Source organism: Protopterus annectens, chromosome 3.part1 (genome assembly GCF_019279795.1).
Source record: "Protopterus annectens isolate FY-2018-M chromosome 3.part1, PAN1.0, whole genome shotgun sequence".
Taxonomy (NCBI): Eukaryota; Metazoa; Chordata; order Ceratodontiformes; family Protopteridae; genus Protopterus; species Protopterus annectens.
The window spans coordinates 1,267,941,189-1,267,961,114 of NC_056732.1; the positions used below are offsets into that span (position 1 = coordinate 1,267,941,189).

The 19,926-nt window shown below is 42.5% G+C and overlaps 1 protein-coding gene across 1 annotated transcript in view; it reads right to left on the reverse strand.

The window, feature by feature from the left end:
• NAPRT (nicotinate phosphoribosyltransferase) overlaps nucleotides 1-19,926 on the reverse strand; it is a 1,644,161-nt gene that overhangs the window by 490,929 nt on the left and 1,133,306 nt on the right. The window contains exon 8 of the mRNA XM_044067330.1: nucleotides 5,349-5,433. Within this exon, the coding sequence (XP_043923265.1) occupies nucleotides 5,349-5,433 (85 nt within the window). The remainder of the gene's footprint in view (nucleotides 1-5,348; nucleotides 5,434-19,926) is intronic.

Genomic DNA, 19,926 nt, shown 5'->3' on the forward strand with positions numbered 1-19,926 from the left:
TAATTAGAGAGGGAAAGGTAATAGAATGAGAAGAGGCTAATAATTTGTTTGTATTGCAGGCTAAAGATTGCCTTCCCTATCATGGACTGATATCACTGTATAGGCAAAGAGAGAGAGATATAGTGGGATTCTAAGTGAAAGACCTGCACTGGTAGAGTTTTTCATAGAATTTAGAACAGAAGCTACTGTTAAAAAAGTAATAATTAGTACAGTATATAAAATAGTGCATGATAACTACAAGAATCAAACAGAAGACGTTAGAAAGGATTGGGAAGAGAGATTGGATAAGCAATTCAAAAAGAAACATTGGGGGGATTATAAATGTCTCCCAAATATGCAACAAAGTTTAGAAGATTTAGGATCTTTGCTTGAAAGTGTTTACATAGGTATTTTTATACTCCAAGTGGGCTCCAAAGAATTTTTCCTCAGGTAGAAAGCAAATGTTTGAGGTGTGATGGGTAAGAAAGAAATATTTGGGAACATATTATTTTTGTGTGTAATGAGTTGGCATACTTTAAAAAAATCCTTGCAGACTACTCTGTCAGAAATACTGGGTGTGCAAATTGGTATAACTAAGAAAATAATTTTTGAGCTGTGATACAGAATTGGAATTGTCTAGATATAGTAAGGCCTTGCTGCGTCTAATTCTGTTGGCTGCCAAAAAAGCAGTTACTAGAAAATGGAAATCAAAGTCTAAACCAACTGTACTAGAAGTAGTGAATATAGCAACAGAGAGAAAAACAACTGGAAATGGGATCTTTAGAGAAGGTTAGGAGCAAATTACATAGAAAAAATGGGAATTGTGGGAACAATACATGCAGAAGAATGTTTTGAAGGAGGAGTGGGGCTTAAAATAAGGCAGGATTTAAATGAGCTATGTAGTGTTTGACAGACAATGACTGGACAGATTATAAGTGACGTATAATGTTTGCAACTAAAAGTATGTCAATATGGTTTGTTTTCATTTATATAAATACATGACTGTCTATGTCATAGGTGATAATTTAATAAGATGTTTTTTGTTTATAAAAGGGACCCTCCGTTCCCCTTTATGCACCACTTAGAAAACCTCATCCATCTAGTAACATAAGATTTTCTAGTACCAGGTTTTCTGGGTCTCCTTTAACACCTGCTGCACATCTTCATGAAACAAATAACTAAACAGAGTGAAGACTGACTCATCCAGACTATAGTCTCCCAAATGTGGTACACCAGCAGCTCCTGAGACTGTGTAAGCAAATCCCGAGTGTGGAGAAGTATATTGTAATTGATCTTGGCAAATATCACTAGAAGGGAGAAACAAGACTGCCTGAGCCAGTACAGGGTCACCACAATGATCTTTGGCATTTCATTCTGAATCTTCAGAAGTATTTTTTATTTATTTTGTTTATTGACCGGATTTGTGTCCGTCTGGGCCAGAAGCCCATTTTCAGCGGAGACCCAGGGAGAAAAGCTCCAAGGAAGATTACAATAGTATTTACAATTTACATATGCCAGTTAAATCAAATGAGATAGACAGATTAGTACTATAATTGCAAGGTTCATACTTAGAAATAATACAGTTATGTATATTAAGGAAATATTACACAATATTATTCCATTGTCAAAGCATTTAAAAAAACATAGTCTATTTTCATATGATTAAGAAACTTTTCTTTTGTTTTCATAAAATGAGTGGTGTAAGAAGGATTCAAAAGTTAGGAGATAGAGAAAAGGTAGTGTAAGAAGGATACTATAGCCAGGAGATATTGAGAAGGATATTGCAGAGAAAGGACTAGTTGTTTATTGAAGTATCTAGCCAAGATGAGAACTGGTGAGATACTGAGAAGGATACTGCAGAGGAAGGACTAGTTGTTTATTGAAGTATCTAGCCAGGGTGAGAACAGGAGCAAAGCCTATGCTTAGAGAAATATTCTTTTAGCGTCTGTTTAAATGTGTGTTGTGAATCACTGAAAAGGATGGAAGCACAGAGGAACATTCCTATCCAAGGGAGCAAGAATGTGTCTATCCTCCAAGCATGGTTGCAAGGATGTTTGGAGCAGAATTCCTCTAGATGTCTTTTTGAAAGGAGGTGAAGATATCTACTTGGGGCATTCCCTGCATCTGAGCTAGATTCCAGAACACCACTGCCTTGAGCTAACATTTTGCTGGTCTGCCCAGGATCTACTTAGTCTGTCTGCCACATTCTGCTCTTATGGAATGTATGATACCCGAAGAGTCAGAGAATGCTGTAAAGCCAGCTCTCTGACCACCACTGCCAACTGGTACAGAAGGTGAGACCTTGTACCCATTTGCTTGTTGACATCCCACATCACTGTGGTATTGTCCATACCCGCAAGAAGAGGACCTGGAGTCCATAGGTGGTGAAGGACTTTCAAGGCATGGATCGCTGCCAATATTTCCTTAATATTGATCTGCTTTTGTCCATCCTTGGGCCTCCAAGTGGCTTAAGATTGCACTCACACTGGTAGGGCACCCCAAGCAAAGTTGGCTGAATCTGTAAGGACAGATGCCCCCACTACTGTAACTCATCAGATGAAGGGCAGCACCAGCAACTGGGATTTCATGGAATGTAAGCACTGGGTCCAACAATTTTGTACATATTACTGATTTTTTTTCTCATGTGGAAGATGGGCCAGTGGAATCATGAGAATCATGGGCACCATCAGTTCTAGAATTTTTAGGAATTTTCTTGCCAAGGCAATGTTCATCCTAGAGAATTCCTGGAACATCACCTGGTAGCACAGGACCTTCTCATTGGGAAAACAATCCATTCTTTTGTTGGTGTCAATTAAGTACCCTAAGAAGACGAGTCTTTGTGAAGATGTCAGGTATGACTTCTGAAAGTTCAATTTGAGCCCTAGCTGGAAGAGTAAGATCGAGACCTTCCATAGCAATTCTGAACAACCTAGATAATAATGCTTCGCAGATCAGCAGATCACCCAAGAAAGGAAAATGTGAATGCCAAGAGTAAAGAAGTGAGTTACTACAAGAGCAAGGCATTTGGTCAACATAAAGTGCAAGATACAGCCCAGAGGGCAATGCAGAAAACTGACTGAACCAGGAAAAAAATCTCAGATATCTCCTGAAGCAATGAGCAATAGGGTATGATGATATGAATGCTTCAAGTCCAGAGTCACCATGAAGCAGTGGTCTGGCAGAAGAGGAAGCAATGTCTGCAGGGTGAGCATCTTGAGGTTGGGGACCTAGATAAAAGTATTCAGAAAGGATAGGTCTAACACCAGTCTCCACAACAGCTTTTTGGGGACTAGGAAAATTCTGGAGTAGAAACCTTTCATTCTCTCCAAAGGAGCGACTGGCTCTATGACCCTTGAGTCCAGCATGTGTCGGAGTATAGGAGGAAATAATGAAGCCTAGTCCAGTGGGTGAGGAGGACCCCCTCCCAAACAGAGGTGGATGTTCCTTCTACTACCACCTGCAACCTCTGCCCATGATGCTGAGTGCCCATCTGTCAGAAACCACTAACTGATAACCAGGCCACCTTGTTGAGAACTACCTTTTGAGATGGGGCACTAGGAGAAGAGCCTGGGAATCATAAGTGCCAAGTCTTGGCACAGTCATAGGTTGGAAGGGGAATTATGCTTTTTGGGAAATTAACCCCTCTTGTTAGGTTTGGTAGAGTTCTCATCCAGCCATTTCCCTTTGGTGCCTTGTTTTTTGTTTTATGTTTGTCTGGGACTTCTGTTTGTTGGGCCGCTGAAAACTATCCTGCTTATTGGGGATAAACTAGGGAATATGGAACATTTTAGACACTTTTTGCATCAGTTTACCTCTGTCATCCCTGTGTTTTAGGATGTGATTAGCTGCTGTACCAAACACACAATCAGAATCAAGTGGAGCATTCAATATCTCCCTTTTCAACTCATCAGAAAAGTTTTGGCTGTGCAACCATGAATACCTCCTAACCACCACCAAAATCACTGCATTTCTAGAAATAGTATTGGCTCCCAAGGCACTCTTTAAAGCATGTTTAGACAATTGAGAAACATTGGAAGCAATCTGTTTCACATAGCACCGCTTCCCAAACCTAAATTGCCCAATCTCTCCCTAAACCTAAAACTCTAGCCCCCCTCCGTAAATCCTTATTCACCAATCACTTCTACTCCCAAAACATAAAACTTCCTTCCTGCTCCCTAACCCTAAAACACACCTCCCTCTCCCAAACATAAAACTTATTTCCCACACCCTACCCTAAAACTCTGTTTCCCTAAAATCCCTCTCCTGCTCCCTTACTCTAAATTCCCCATACTGATCCCTAACCCTAAACCCCCTCTCCTGCTCCCCTTCTCACAGATGCCACATGCACCTCTCTCAGTCACTAATAATGAGTTTGGGTGCAAGTGCAGCAGCTTCTTACATGAAGTCACACTGGTGGTTGAGCATAAGCGGCAGCCTTCATGCATGATTGAATCATTAGGTTCAAAACAATGGTTTCTGAGCATTTGTGACTTAAGAACTTGTAGCAGACTCCTTTTCCCCTTTTCGCACAAGGCTAGGGTGTCACATCAACTGTTGCCTCTTTTTTTCTGTTCAGACCCACAATCTCCTATCTCCTTTAACAGTCATGCCCACCTGTTTCACGTCTTGCTCACATAATTCATCCATCTCTTGGCTTGTCTCCTCTTGCCTTCTTCCTGTTCCTCAAAATCTGTGTTACCAAGTCATCTTCTGCTTTCCTTGCCCATGTGATCAGACTACTGTAATCTGTTATTCTGCATCTTCTTCACAACTGGAAATACTTTGGCTTCTGCACTGAGGTCCTCAATTCTTTGTCCCAAAGATAAATCTTGTTATTCATCACAGAATCTTCATCTCTATCACCTCAAGCTTGTACAGCTGCTCTGCACTTGCTACCCTTGTTTATGCACCATACAGAAGCAGTGGTCACACTGCAGTTTTGTGCACCTTACTTTTCAACTTCTTTAGTTTTCTTAGTTTTAGTCTAGTTTAGTTTTAGTTTTCTGTCACAGACTACCTCAACACTTTGTGCCAGCTGGCTGCACTCTCTATGATTTTAGCTTTGACCTCCTCATTCAGGATTCCCTTCTCATAATTTACCCACTTCATAACAGATGAAGCTGCTATTCTGTTCCAGTGTTTTCCCTTCTATTTCAATTTTTAAGTTTTATCTGACTTGCTCAATTGACTGCTGTGAATATGATCACTGAAATGGATTCACTTATCAGCACAGAAATCAGAAACACTTGAACTCAATAAAAAAGTAAGTCTGTGGTAGAAGGAAATAAAAGACATAACAGTGAGTAGCAGAAATACCTTTAATATATTTACTTAAGTTTTAAAATGTGATGCAAAGACAAGTACTCTACCTGCTGGTTGAATTGAAGCAAACTTTTCTCATTTATGTTGTTGCTGACAGTGATGGACAAAGACATAAACCAGGGAAACTGGAATCTGAACAGAAAAAGAAGAGTTTCATTATCATGATGTAGAGAAAGCTAACAGCAGGTTTTAGTGCACTGAAGCTGTTCAATTAAATGCAACGTTCTCTTTCTTTTTCTGTAAATGTTCAGTTTACCCGACCTCCAAAAGGGCTATAACCGTCTGTTAAATGTTAACTCACTAAAAGCTTATTACATAATGTATTATATTTCTGTAAATGTTTTAATTGTTCTGTACAAATCTCTGTTACTCTTTTGTAACATGTAATATGTAACTTACAATATTTGGAGTTTTTCTCCCCGGGCCTCCACTGAAAACAGGCTCTTTATGGCCCAGTGGACTTCCCCAGTCATCAAACTTAAATAAATAAATAAATGGTTCATTATGCACTCTAAATGGGCCACAAGATCACCTCCTCCTTTGGCTCTTCTTCAGTCTGATCTTCTTTGCCTGGCTAACGTATTCTTAATACTCTTTCATTACTGTAGCACTGACCAGTGTAGCAGTGCTTCCACATCTAGTCTTGAAAGGATTTGAAGTATGACTACAATAAATAGCCGATTATCTCATTGAATGCATGCTCCAAACATTACACAATAAACAAGATGTCCTGATATGACAAATTTTTTTACTTATTTATTTATAAATGTAGTTACTGATGACTGCTCGTTAACTGTAAAAGTTCCATCTGGATGCAACCCATATGCACTGATGGCCTGGGGAGAAAGGTTCAACTGCCAGATAGATGCAGTATATGTGTGTGTATCTGATAACTTACTTCTTCTTCTTCTTTCGGCTTTTCCCGGTTAGGGGTCGCCACAGCGGATCACCTGTCCACTCATGACTGACAGTGGAGTTTTACAGTGTCGAGTTTCCAGCCTGGCGCCCAACCTTCCAGAGAAGGCACACGCATGCACACACTCACACCTAGGGCCAATTTAGAGTGTCCAATCCACCTACAGCATGTCTTTGGGATGTAGGAGGAAACCGGAGCACCCGGAGGAAACCCACGCGACCACAGGGAGGACATGCAGACTCCGCACAGAAGGCACCCCAGCCGAGGATCGGACTGGAGAATCTCTTGCTGTGAGGCAGCAACGCTAACTGCTGCACTATTAAACATAAATATTAGAAGTATCACTAACAAAGTCCATGAGCTGAATGCCAGCCTCTCTCTATACTCCACTGATATCGTATTAATCACCGAAACATGACTTAAACCCAGTGTTACCAACAATGAAATTCTCCTTCCAGGTTATAATATAATACGTCGAGACAGAATAGGCAAACGAGGTGGTGGCGTAGCCTTACTCTTTAAAAATCATCTTTCCCTAGATGTCTTAGATCAAATCACTCCCACCTTTGACAATGCTGAAGTGCTACTTGTCAAGCTTAGCATTAACACAAAAAAAAAACATATAAACATAATTGGAACCTATATCCCACCCAGGGACAACACCCAGACTTTAGAAAACATTTTGAACTAGACCACAAGTTCACTACCGTAAGAAATGATAATCATGGGTGATTTTAATATTGACTGACCAAGCTGCAATTTCATAAATCCCACTAATCACATCAACCTTTATGGCTTCACCCAACTCATTCAGCCCCCACTAGAATAGACAAGTCATCCAATAAGCACTCCATTCTTGACTGGATCTTAACAAATAAACCAGCCCACTCTCCACACTCTGGCTGTATTACTGACTGCCTTAGTGACGGTCTCCCAACCTATCTAATTGGAAAATGAATTAACCCAACTAAACAAACTATTTACCAACAAATAAGGAACAAAAAACACCTGAATCTCAATGACCTCATAAACATCCTCAAACACTGTAACTGGTCACCACTTAAACTACTTCCCCTAGATGATGCTGTAGAATACTTTAACACTACCTTCATTTCCATCTTAAACACACAGGCTCCTCCTAGAACTATAAGAGATAAATATAACTTTACCCCATGGCTACACAAAGAAACTAGGTCACTGCTAAAACATGAGGCAAAGCCTTGGAAAACTGGCAGAAAACTAAATACACAATTGCAAATCAAACATACCGAGAACTGAGAAACAAAGCAAAAAAAAAAAAAACAAATGAAACAGGGCAAAATAAAGTTTACTCTGACATCCATACTAAACACCGAACTAACCCACAAAAATTCTAGTCAGCAATAAACGAAATACTCCTACTTGGCAAATCTAGAACCCCTCCCCCCACTACTACTACTACTAATGACTCAGACAATATAACTACCCAATTCAAGAAATACTCTACAGAAACTATTTTAGCCCTCACAATCATCCCCCACTCCTTCTCCAGCTACTCCTATACTGAGTAAAAACACCACCACCTTCCTTCTCCAATCTGCCTCAACTGATACTATAAAAATACATCTTAAGAAATTAAAGGCCACTATGTCAGCTGCAGACAAATTACCAGCAGAGTTTTTAAGACTACCTGCTGAAGGAATTGCCTATCCAGTTTCCATTCTTATCAACAGATCTATACTGGAACACCAAGTCCCTACCATATGGAAAACCTCCCACATTATTCCACTCCATAAAGGAGGCAATTCAATTGATCTGTCTAACTAGTGACCAACTGCAATCCTATCCCCTCTGTCTAAAACACAGAGAGCATTGTTCATAAGCATATCATGGACTACCTGAATATAAACAAAGCTACTAACCAATACGCAGCACAGGTTTCCATCCAAACCACAGTACTACCACTGCACTAAACTGCACTAATGTCATTTACTAACACTATTAACCGGCACAGAAACAATGGTAAAAACATATCTTCTATCTTTCTAGACTCATGGAAAGCCTCCGATATGGTCTCACACAACAAACTTATTAATGCCCTCTCTGAGTTGAATCTATCTCAGCCTACTCTTGCCTGGTTCCAGAGCTACTTAACTGGGCACCAGCAAGCATTACATTGGAAACAAGAGGTTTCAACCCTTCTTCCTGTGACCCTAGGAGTTCCCCAAGGCTCTATATTAGGTCCCCTACTCTTCTCTATATTTACAAACAACCTTCATATCTCAGCTCCTCAAGCCTCAGTCATTCAATATGCAGATGATTCTGCAGTGGTATGTGCTGCTACTACCTTACAAGCACTACAAACACTAACACAAAATTCCTTCTTGAAAGTAGAAACCTGGCTAACAAACTCCCACCTAATCTTAAAACACCAAAAAAAAAAAAAAAACAAACTCATGCTATTCTACCCCACTTAAGGTACTGTACCCCTCCCAACATTCAACACTGTATCAATAAACAACAGTCATCTCACCCTCACCTCACTTCAAACTACTGGGAGTAGAAATAGACAGCAACATGAGATTTGACATACACATATCCCAAACCATAAAAAGTACACAAAAAATTGGTACACTATGTAGAAATAGGCAGCATTTTACAAAACGCACACAAACTACTATCGCTTAATCCCATCTGATCTCAACTCTACTCTATGCATCACCCATATTAACTACCCTAAGAAAAACAGAGTTAGCAAAACTAGACTCATACATAACAAAATCACCAGGTGTGCAGCAGACCCACCTTTTAGGTCTCATCACTGTTCTGCACTCAAATAACTCAACTATTTAGAACTCCATCAACTCTTACTCTTTAACCAACTTACCATGACCCTGCAAAACCTACTACAGTCATACTCCAGTGCCAAACTATGCTGTAGTAACAAACCTCTTCTAAAAATAACCACAGCCAACAATCTTGCTGGAGAAGCCCTCTACTCAAACTACATAGCCAAAATCTGAAATGTACTACCTTCTAGCATAACAATCCTCCACAACCTTAACTCAATTAAAAAAATGCTAACAAATCACTTATCCAACAAGTGGCTATGCCCATGTACTGTTCCCAATTAAACTGTCTCTCAACTAATTCAGTTACTTCTTCTCAGCTAAACTTCTTAAAGCTCTGATAAATAGGTGGTACCATGTGCTCAGAAAAACCTCTATCTGTATCTCTAACTAATTCTCTATAGTAACTATTTAATGTTTGTATGGAATCTGTTAACTATGTATGGTCACATATATGTAACACTGCTATATTTAATGTTCTCAAAGTTTATTATCTTATATGTGTTTTGTACTCAAGGTTTGCTCAACTTACATGTACTATGTGGAGCTTTTCTCCCCAGGCCTCCGCTGAAAAAGGACATGTGTCTAGTTGGACCTTCCCAGTAAACAAATGTAAAATAAATAAAATAAAAATTGTATGTATGCAGGTATACACCACTGCAAATAAAGCTAGGAAGCTGATGGACTGATACAGTAAAAGCTCCAAAACCACTTTAAGAAAGAAACATGGAATCATATCTTTGTAAAAGACCAGCTATTTTCATGTACATATGGGGTGTACTTTATATAGGTAATGGCCACCAAGAAAGGGGTTTTCCAAAAAAAAAAAAAAATATATATATATATATATATATATATATATATATATATATATATATATATATATATATATACACACAACCACACTGAGCCAGTAGGTTCAAACATCAGATTGTCAAGTCTGCCTATCATAAATACATGTTCACAGGGAGGGGGGGCACTTAAAAGGAAAACAGAGATGTAGTACTCCTTTTTTGAACTGCTTGATCAGCTGGTCTAGACTGCATTACTTCACAATGTGCAGAAGCAGGTGACAAGTACACCCTTACAGTGGAATAATTGAAGTTTAGGTCTTATGTGTGTCCAAGACATATCATGATTATTTGCAGCTGAACAGCCAGAGAAGTGTCAGAAACCACTTTTTCCAAAAAGGAAACCATTTTCAGTCAATATTATAAGCCTGTCAAGTAGACGATTTCCTGACTGTCTCAAGTTACCTTTAAGATGCCCTCTGGCAAATCTGGTGTAATAAATGGTCTACAACAAGAGCCAAGTCCTGAGGTGGAGCTAGTTTTCCTTTAATTAAGGATGACATCCTTGACTAAGACTGTGAGAATTTCTTGCATTGTTAGGGACCTTACAGCCTGAGCCCCACCCCTTTTTGTCTATCAAGGGACAAGGAGAATGAATTCTAGTCTTTTTCCATTAGGTTTGTGATTATATATGGAATTATTAACGATGCAAGGAATACTTACAGAATGCCCCACCACCACCACCAACACCATGCCATGCGTGAGAGAATATAACACTTGTCATCTCCCCATTCCCCTAATGAACTGAGCAGAAGAGGGGGAGAATGATGCTCTCCAGTGTAGCAAACAGGTTGATCTCTGGAATGCACCAATTTTGGAAGACTCTGACCACACAAAGCATCTGAATCTGGAGCCTCAGAAGGTGACTGGATAGCTCAGAGAACTGATCAGATCATTTACTTCCCCAGGAATGTGAAATGCTTAGATAAAAATGCACCACTGTCTCTATCATACCTCTCAACTGTCCAGATTTTCACGAATGTGCAGATTTTTCTGGCAAGTCACTGGGATTATCTGAAGATTGAAGTCACTAAATAATGGCATACATTTCAGTTTCAGACTTCATATCCTTCAGAAAATGAGAAGTTATGTACCTACCATAACGTTCCATGTTAGTTGTCTTCTCTCGCCTTCTTTCTTGCTGGATGGGTTCGGAGCCGATCCTCGGCTCTGACTCGGCCACTTATTAAAGCTCGAGAGCTTATTTTACCGGCTCGAGGCAATCCTATATCCCATGATGCTAGGCAATAACTCCCCAGATCTCGTTTGGAAGCTGAAAAACCTAGCATAGGCCAATAAAACAAAATCATCCAACTGGAAGGAGGAGGAAGAGGGATAAAAACCTCCAAAGATAATTATTTACACTATATATATCCTAGGACACCTAGATAGTGAACAAAGGAATAAAAGAACCCTTCAAGGAAGGGAAGATCTTCTCGGTCTGTCCAGGCTAGGGGGATGGTGGGTGGGATGCAAGAAAGAAGGCGAGAGAAGACAACTAGCATGGAACGTTATGGTAGGTACGTAACTTCTCAATGTTAAGTTGTCAATCTCGCCTTCATTCTTGCTGGATGGGACCGCATCCCTAGCACCTTCATCCTGGGAGGCTCATTGGAACAGACTCTTAACAATGGTGGAACCAAATGTTACTCTGTCCCTGGAGGCCATGTCCAATTTGTAATGCGAAACAAAGGTATGAGGAGAGGCCCATGTGGCTGCCGCACAGATAGTGTCTATTGGTAGTCTAGCTTGAAAAGCTGTAGATGTAGCTAGTGCTCTAGTTGAATGGGCTTTTGGCTTAGAAGTTAATTCCCTGCCTCTGAGTTGATAAATAGATGTAATCACAGAAGACAGCCACCTAGATAGGGTTACCTTGGAAACAGGAAGGCATTTCTTATTTTCTGCGTATGATAAAAACAGTTGATTAGACTTCCTTATTTGTTTGGTTCTATCCAAATAGTATCGGAGCTTGGTGTGAACATCCTGATAATGTAGCTTTTGCTCCGCTCTATTAGTACAGTTTGGGAAAAAAACTGGGAGATCAATTGATTGATTTAAATTTGTCTGCAAAGCCACCTTGGGTAAGAAGGATGGATTAGTCCTTAGAGAAACTCTGTCTTTATGGAAGATTAAGTAGGGAGTACGAATGCAGAGGGCGTGAAGCTCTGATACTCTCCTAGCAGAAGTAATGGCGACTAGGAAAAGTGTCTTCCAGGAAAGAAATTTCAATGAACAGGAGACCGCAGGTTCAAAGGGGGGGAGAATTAAGGATGTTAAGACTAAATTAAGATCCCACTGAGGAGGAGGGTCTTTGATCGGAGGCTTAAGTAAATATACACCTTTAAGGAAGGCTTTGCAAAGCTTATTGGACATGATGTTGTGGTCCGATAAGCCTGTATGAAAATTCGATATGGCTGCCAATTGAACCTTTACTGTAGAGGCAGAAGACCCTGAATGAAAAATTTCGGCTAGGAAGTCTAAGACCAAATGAATTGGGGCAGTAAAGGGATCTATATTCCTTGCCTTTGCCCAGAAGGAGAAACGTTTCCATTTACTAGTGTAAATCCTTCTGGTGGAAGATTTAAGGGAAGCTACTATGATATCCCGGACGGGATTAGAAATCATAGGAAGCCTGGCTAAGGACGGAAGTGGAGCAACCAAGCAGTGAGGTTGAGAGAATGTAGGGATTGATGAAGCTGCCCCGACTGATGGGTCAACAGATCTGGAGCTGGGTCCAGATGCCAAGGCTGTACCAAGAGATAACGATGTAGGAACGGAAACCATATCTGTCGAGGCCAATAAGGGGCAATGAGAATCAACTTGGCTCTCAAGGCGGTTGCTTTCTGAATTACTTGTGGAATTAGAGGAAAGGGTGGAAAGGCATACAGACGTCCCGAGGCCAATCTTGGACTAGAGCGTCTCTGAAGGGATGGCCTGGAAGGGGGAAGAGGGTGAAGAAGTCAGGGCATTTGCTGTTTTGGGATGTAGCAAAAAGATCGCAGCAAGAAAGGCCCCACTTCTGAAAAATCTCTTCCGCTACCGATTGTTTGAGAGACCACTCGTGTGGCATGAGTATGGCTCTGCTCAACCTGTCCGCTATGAAGTTGGACTTCCCAGGGATATGCGTTGCTATCAGAAACTGCTGAGAGGAGATCGCCCATTGCCAAAGTCTGAGTGCCTCTCGACACAGGGGATAGGACTTGGTTCCGCCCTGCTTGTTGATATACCACACTACGGACATATTGTCCATTTGGATTGCAATAGTTCCTAGGGGAAGAGAGTCGTGGAGGGCTTGCAACATTAAAAGCACTCCTCTCATCTCTAGGACATTTATGTGCAGGTGGCGCTTGAAAGGTTGCCAAGTGCCATGGACCATCCTGCCCTGAAAATGCCCCCCCCCCACCCGATCAGGGAGGCATCCGATGTCACCGTGGCGACCGGGGGGGGGGGGACAAAGGGTCTGCCCTGATGGACTTGAGGGGACAATATCCACCAGGATAGATGACTTTTGCAAGTTTGAGTTATCATGATCTTGTGGTGCATGGGGAGTTGCTGAAAAGACCATTGGGCGAATAGCATCCACTGTAGAAGACGCATGTGAAAATGTGCAAGGGGAAGAAGTGTTATGGCGGCCGCCATAAGACCCAATACTTTCAGGACATACCTGGCCTGAATTTTGTCGCTCTGAAGAAGAACATGGACATGGTTTTGAATATTTAAGACTCTTTGGTCTGTTAACTTTGCTGAAAGTTGTGCGGTGTTCAAGTTGGCGCCTATAAAGGTAATAGACTGACAAGGCGACAAGGCAGACTTTTCAAAATTTATAGAGATTCCTAGCCCTCTGCAAATGTGAATGGTGTAAGCTCTGGCTTGGAGAAGTTGATGCCTGGTGGTGGCAGTGAGGAGCCAGTCATCTAGATATGGAAACACCTGGAATCCTTGCCGTCTCAGGTGAGCCGTAACCGCTGCCATACATTTGGTGAACACTCTGGGGGCTTTAGTGAGACCAAAGGGTAGGGCTCTGAATTGGTAGTGACTGGCCCCCAGCCGAAAGCGGAGAAACCTTCTGGAGCGCCTGTGAATTTTGATGTGATAGTACGCATCCTGAAGGTCCATGGAGCACATCCAATTGTCCTTTCCCAGAAAGGGCAGAATGGACTGTAGCGTGACCATCTGGAATCTTGTTCTCTTTACAAACTTGTTCAGTTTGCTGAGATCTAATATTGGTCTCCAGTCCCCTGTCTTTTTTGGTACCAAAAAGAACCTTGAGTAGATTCCGGATCTTAGTTGGTCTGCTGGGACTGGCTGGATGGCTCTTTTTGCTAGCAGTTTTGATATTTCTGATACTGCTAGTTCCCTTAGACCGGGTGGAACATCTGGAAGGGTTCCCTTTTGCTGAATTGGGGTTTGGATAAAGGGAATTTTGTAACCCTCGGATATGATCGACTGTACCCATTTGTCTTGAGTAAGGGAAAGTCAGGCTATTGGGTACAGCGACAATCTTCTCCCGACTGCCTCCGAAGGTGGACAATCGGGCAACATCTCAGGGATGCTGGAAGGGTTTGTCAGAGAGAGGCTCCCTGCTAGGTTTTGCGGAACTCCTCTGCCCCTAGGGCGGCGTCTGTTGTTGTTACCCCCTCTGCCTCTGGGGGTAAACTGACCTCTTGTGTCAGATGTGACTCCTTGAGATTTGCGGAACCACATTTTCCCACCCTTCTGACCCTTAGGGGTATGGTCTTGAAGGGGTGGAGAAACGGACTCCTACTGCAGAAAGAGTCTTGCCATCTTGCTCGCATCTGGTCAAGGTGTCTTTCACTTGAGGTCCGAACAAAGCTGAACCATCAAAAGGGGAATTTGTGAAGGACGCCTTGAAAGGGTCCGCGAAATTACACAGCCGCATCCAGGCGTGACGCCTTAAGGCCACTCCTGTGCCTGCGGCCCTACTCGCTCCATCAGCTGCATATGAAATCAGACGCATGGAGGAGTTAACAATCGAGTTCAGGGTTCAAAGCTGTGAGTTTATTTTATCCTGGGACCCAGCAGCTGATGGATCCTGTAAGACTTCTCCCAACTCTTTGAGAATATCTCTCTGAAGGCGGGTGAAGTGACACAGGTAATTCAGCGACCGCATGGCAAAGGTCGCTGAAGAAAACATCTGCTTACCATACCTATCCATGGTCCTAGAATCCTTATTAGGAGGATGGATAGGTACTGAAGGATCAGCTAGTTCCTTCTTGGTGGCTGCAGCCACCACCATGGCATCTGCCGGTACACCTTTTGTTAGGAATTGCTTGTCAACTGGTGCTGTAATGAATTTAGATGGCCTCCGAGGGGTGGGTTCCACCGAATCCGGCACCACGCCTTCCGAGCCACTACTTCCATAAGGGGGTCGAAAGGCGGAGACACCCAGGAGGTGGAGGGTCGAGAACCGAACGCCTCCAGGTACACAGACTTATCCTCGGAAGGATTAAGGGAAGACCAGTTCCCCCTCTGCTTCAGGATTTCTAGGATGTCTGAGAAAGAGACATCCTCAGAGGGGGACTTTGGGGATCCCTCCGACTCATCCAAGTCAGTGTCAGATGTAATAGACTCAGGGGAGTCCACATGCTTCCTCTTACATGTCCTCTTACGCGGAGGCTCCGCTGACAGGTCAGGAGAAGCCTCGGAAGAGGAAGAAATTCCCAGTGGGGAAACCTGAGGCATTGGATCTCTGGGTCCGGGAGCAAGAGAGTGAGAAGAGACATCAGTAGGCACTGTAGTGGGAGGAGCTGATGGAGCTGACCGTTGACTAAGCCCTGGGGCTAGTATGCTCCTCATCACCTCGAAGGCTCCCCTATCAGAAAGGCCAGAGGGCCCCCGCTCAGAAGAGGTAGGAACCCCAGGCCGCACTGACAGGGAAAGCTCCGAGGCTGATGTCGGGGCCGAGCTCACCAGTGCCGACGCTCCAAGAGGGAGAATGGGGTCGGACAATGGTCCGATGCCACTCGCCCCCTCAGAGCCGATGAGAGAGATCAGGCGCCCGGATCCCTCCAATGAAGGTATCAAAGAGGAGATTGGAGTGGAGGTCGAAGGAGCCGAAGGGGGAGGTATCGGCTCTGACTCCACAACGGTCACGGCTCCGAGGAGCTCCAGCTCCGAACTCTGAGGGAGAGTCGAAGGAGGAAAAATAGGTGGAGTCGTAATAGCTACCGTCTGATGAGACGGGCTAGAGATCATCTGGGCCAATGCTTGAGACTTTAACAGCCTACTTACCACTCTCTCAAGGTCGTGATCTGAAAGTCTGGATGACCGAGAAGATCGGCTCCGATGGCTCCACTCCGAGAGCAGGGGAGACCTCGGAGCCGAATGGATGGACTCCAATGAAGGGGATCTTGAGCTCTTCTTAGATGGAGTCAACGGAGCTGAAGACACGTCGGCTCCTGCCGGAGCCGACAGCGAAAGCATGGGCACAGAGGTATCGGCACCAAGTGGTGCCGAGACCGGAACTTGTGACTCAAGGGGATCGGCTCCAGCCGGAGCCGATCTAGGCACAGACAAGGAGCCAGCAGCCGAAGGCTTAGTACTTGGAGCCGACAGTTTTGCAGGTTTTGAGGGCCTCCCCGACACAGACTTAGTCGGGGAGCCCTTGGGCTTTAACAAGCCCCTCAGTATAAGTTTATTCCTGCGCTCCTGCAGGACTCTTGGACTGAATGCATGACATACTGAACAAGAGTCCTGCAGGTGCAGGGGTCCCAGGCAGTAAACACAAGAAGTGTGACCGTCTGTCAGAGACATTTTCTGACAGCACGAGTCACACTTCTTGAAACCTGAGACCTTAGTTTCTTTAGGTTCCTTCGACATAACAGTGTCGAGGGTTCACAAATGTAACAGAAAAACACACACACACACACACACACTCTCGAAAATTATAAATTAACAATAAAATGTTAATAGGGATACTGACACACCCAAACACTCCACAGGATCCCTAAGAAAAATTAGGAAAGGGGCAGGCTTAAGGCCTAACCTAAGAGTGGAGGGGGGGGGGGATATAAGGGATAAAAAGGGGAGGTATATAAAAAGTAATAGAGTTAAGGGTAGTTACTAACTATTGAAAGAAATAACTAGGTGAAATTTTAACTCAAAAGGGTGACTGAATACTATATATCTATAAGACTTACCAGGAGCCGGTAAAAAAACGCACCTCGCAAGCGAAAGCGGCAAATGAGATCTGGGGAGTTATTGCCTAGCATCATGGGATATAGGGTTGCCTCGAGCCGGTAAAATAAGCTCTCAAGCTTTAGTAAGTGGCCGAGTCGGAGCCGAGGATCGGCTCCGAACCCATCCAGCAAGAATGAAGGCGAGATTGACAACTTAACATTGTATGTTAACACCAACCATGTTACTCTAGCAACTAAGTTTATAAGAGCAATATTTAAATCTGTGCCTATTTTTGGGCCTTTGTTGCCCCATTTTATCAGGCTTTGTCCAGATTTCTTGCATCAAGAGGTCGAGAGGTATGGTCCCCATGCCATGGGCATTGCTTTCCTTTACAGGTGGTATGCCTAGGTATCCCCTTGTTTGTATCAATATGCCATGATTGCTTAGTTTTCTAAATGGATAATGAAAGGCTCTTCAGGACCCAGACTACTGCTCTAATTTCCAAATGGCTGATCTGAAGCAATTTTCCATGAGAACCACACTCTCCAAGTATTCTAAGTGCATTCCGTAGCTGGTGAAGCATCTGTTTTGAAGATCTGCAGTGGGCATGGCTGGATAAAGAAAAGACCCACAACAAGATTGGTGGGGAGTACCAGTGGTCTGTGAGCATTTAGCTCTGCAGCTACTGAAACTTCCTAGTTCACTGCAACAATTGTATCATCAAATATGTAAATGGTACCATGGTGATCGCAACTGTCAAGCCCAGAAAATCAGTAGAGTCCAAGTCTAGACTCTTATTTTTTTTATTTCTGTAAGTCTTTTGGGTTTCTAATACCATGATGGGACTAGACCCCATTCTTAAGTCAAAGTATGATAAAAGTTTATGAAATTAGTATTGTTTTAATTTTTGATGCTAGCTAGAAGTGCTCTTTGCAGCATCTACAGTGTGCCCAGTAATGACTCCTGCTATTCATATGGAGCTACATGTATCAGTAACATATCTAAGTATGATTGTAAATTCTATTTATAAGACCCGTTGCTCTTCCTACTACTACTATTAGAACAGTGCGGGTATCCTTCTTCCATACTACCCTCATTTCTGCCTGCAAATCCTGGTATTTTATAACTTTGTGTCTCTCTGTACTTAAGACACTGTAGTCAATGGGTGTAGCAATTTCAGTGATCAATGCTACTTTTGTCTTCTTCTCATGGACTACTATATCTGTTTTTTTCACATCTATTTTTTGGACTTTTGGTAATGGCTGATCCCATGTGACAGAAACTTCATCATTTTCTATAATGCTTTGTGGCTCATGTTTCCAGTGTTTTTCAGCTACTTCAATATTATAATGCTTGCAAATCACCGGTGCAACAGTCTTGCCACATTGTTATGCCTTTCAGTATACAGTCCTTCCGCCATTAGTATATCACAACCAGCAACAAGATATGTGACTGTTTCCAGTTCTGTTTTACAAAACCTGGATTTGTCTGTTTCTCCCACATGTTCAATGGACTTGCAAACTAACATGTACATAGTGTATATAGCTCACTATCTTGGGCCTCCAATATTAACCTTTCAATCTTTGGTTTAAACTCATCTCTCTTATATCTGAATGACACCTCCTAGTGCATTTGCGGTTAACTCCTACTGACACCTCTATGCGCTGAATATTGCCTGTTCATATGTCCATGAATAATTCCAAAACCATGCTATGTATGAGGTTTTAAAATATTTCATATTAATGCTTACACAATGGCAAACACAACTGCATTAATATCTGACCTCTGTCTACTGCAAGTAAAGAGATATTAACTGTTGTTTTTAAGATATTAATTTATATAGATATAATTTTCAGATTTTTCTAAATATCTCAAACAACCAAGTAACACAGACAGAACTCCTTAGCCTCATATGAAAGCTCACAGCTAGATGAATAAAATGCTGTTGACAGTGTGTGTGCAACTTGAGTGGTTGTTGAGATATCGTAAGCTGTTTACAGAATATTACAAACATAATAGTTACTGTGTTTACTGTGACTTATGAAATTCAAGACTTAGAACCTAAAGAATGTTGTTTGTCTTTCGGCTTTTCCCGGTTAGGGGTCGCCACAGTGGAACTCCAGTCCGCTAATGATTGGCAGTAGATTTTCACGAACGCTGAGGTGCCAGCTTGACGTTCAACCTTCAACGAAGGCACACCAATTTATGCATGTCTTTCGAAATGCCCACCCAACCACGGGGAGGACATGCAGACTCCACACAGAAGGCACTCCCTGCAATCCAGCCGAAAATCAAACGGGAGAACCTCTTGCTGTGAGGCAACAACACTACCGCTGCACCACCGCGAATGTAGAAGAACCTAAAGAATACTACTGCTATAAAAATAGTTTGTGCTGAAGGTTTTTTCCATTTATACTTCTTTCATAACCCCTTTGGTTCCAGAGATGTGAACATCTGTTTGAAATATGAGGACATAATTTGATTCTGTCAGATAGCTTAGGCTCTGCCAGTGCTTTTGTTGTAAACAAACAGATGATGGTACGCATATGTTGCATTTGGGTCAACCCTCCCCCTCAGCCAACCCCCCCACCTAACACACACACATGCACATGCACACACACACACACACACACACACGCACACACACACACACACACACACACACACACACACACACACACACACACACACACACACGCACGCAGGCTTTCCAGTTTCCCATTATTTGGCTATTTCTCCCCAGTTGCCATAAAGACTGTTCAAAACTCTCAGTGTGCATACTGCTTTCTGCTTTACTTCTACAATGATTACAGATATTTGGATTTAATTTAAAACTTTTATTTCAAATTTTCCAGCACAAACACTGATAGATGTTTGCTAAACAAAGCAA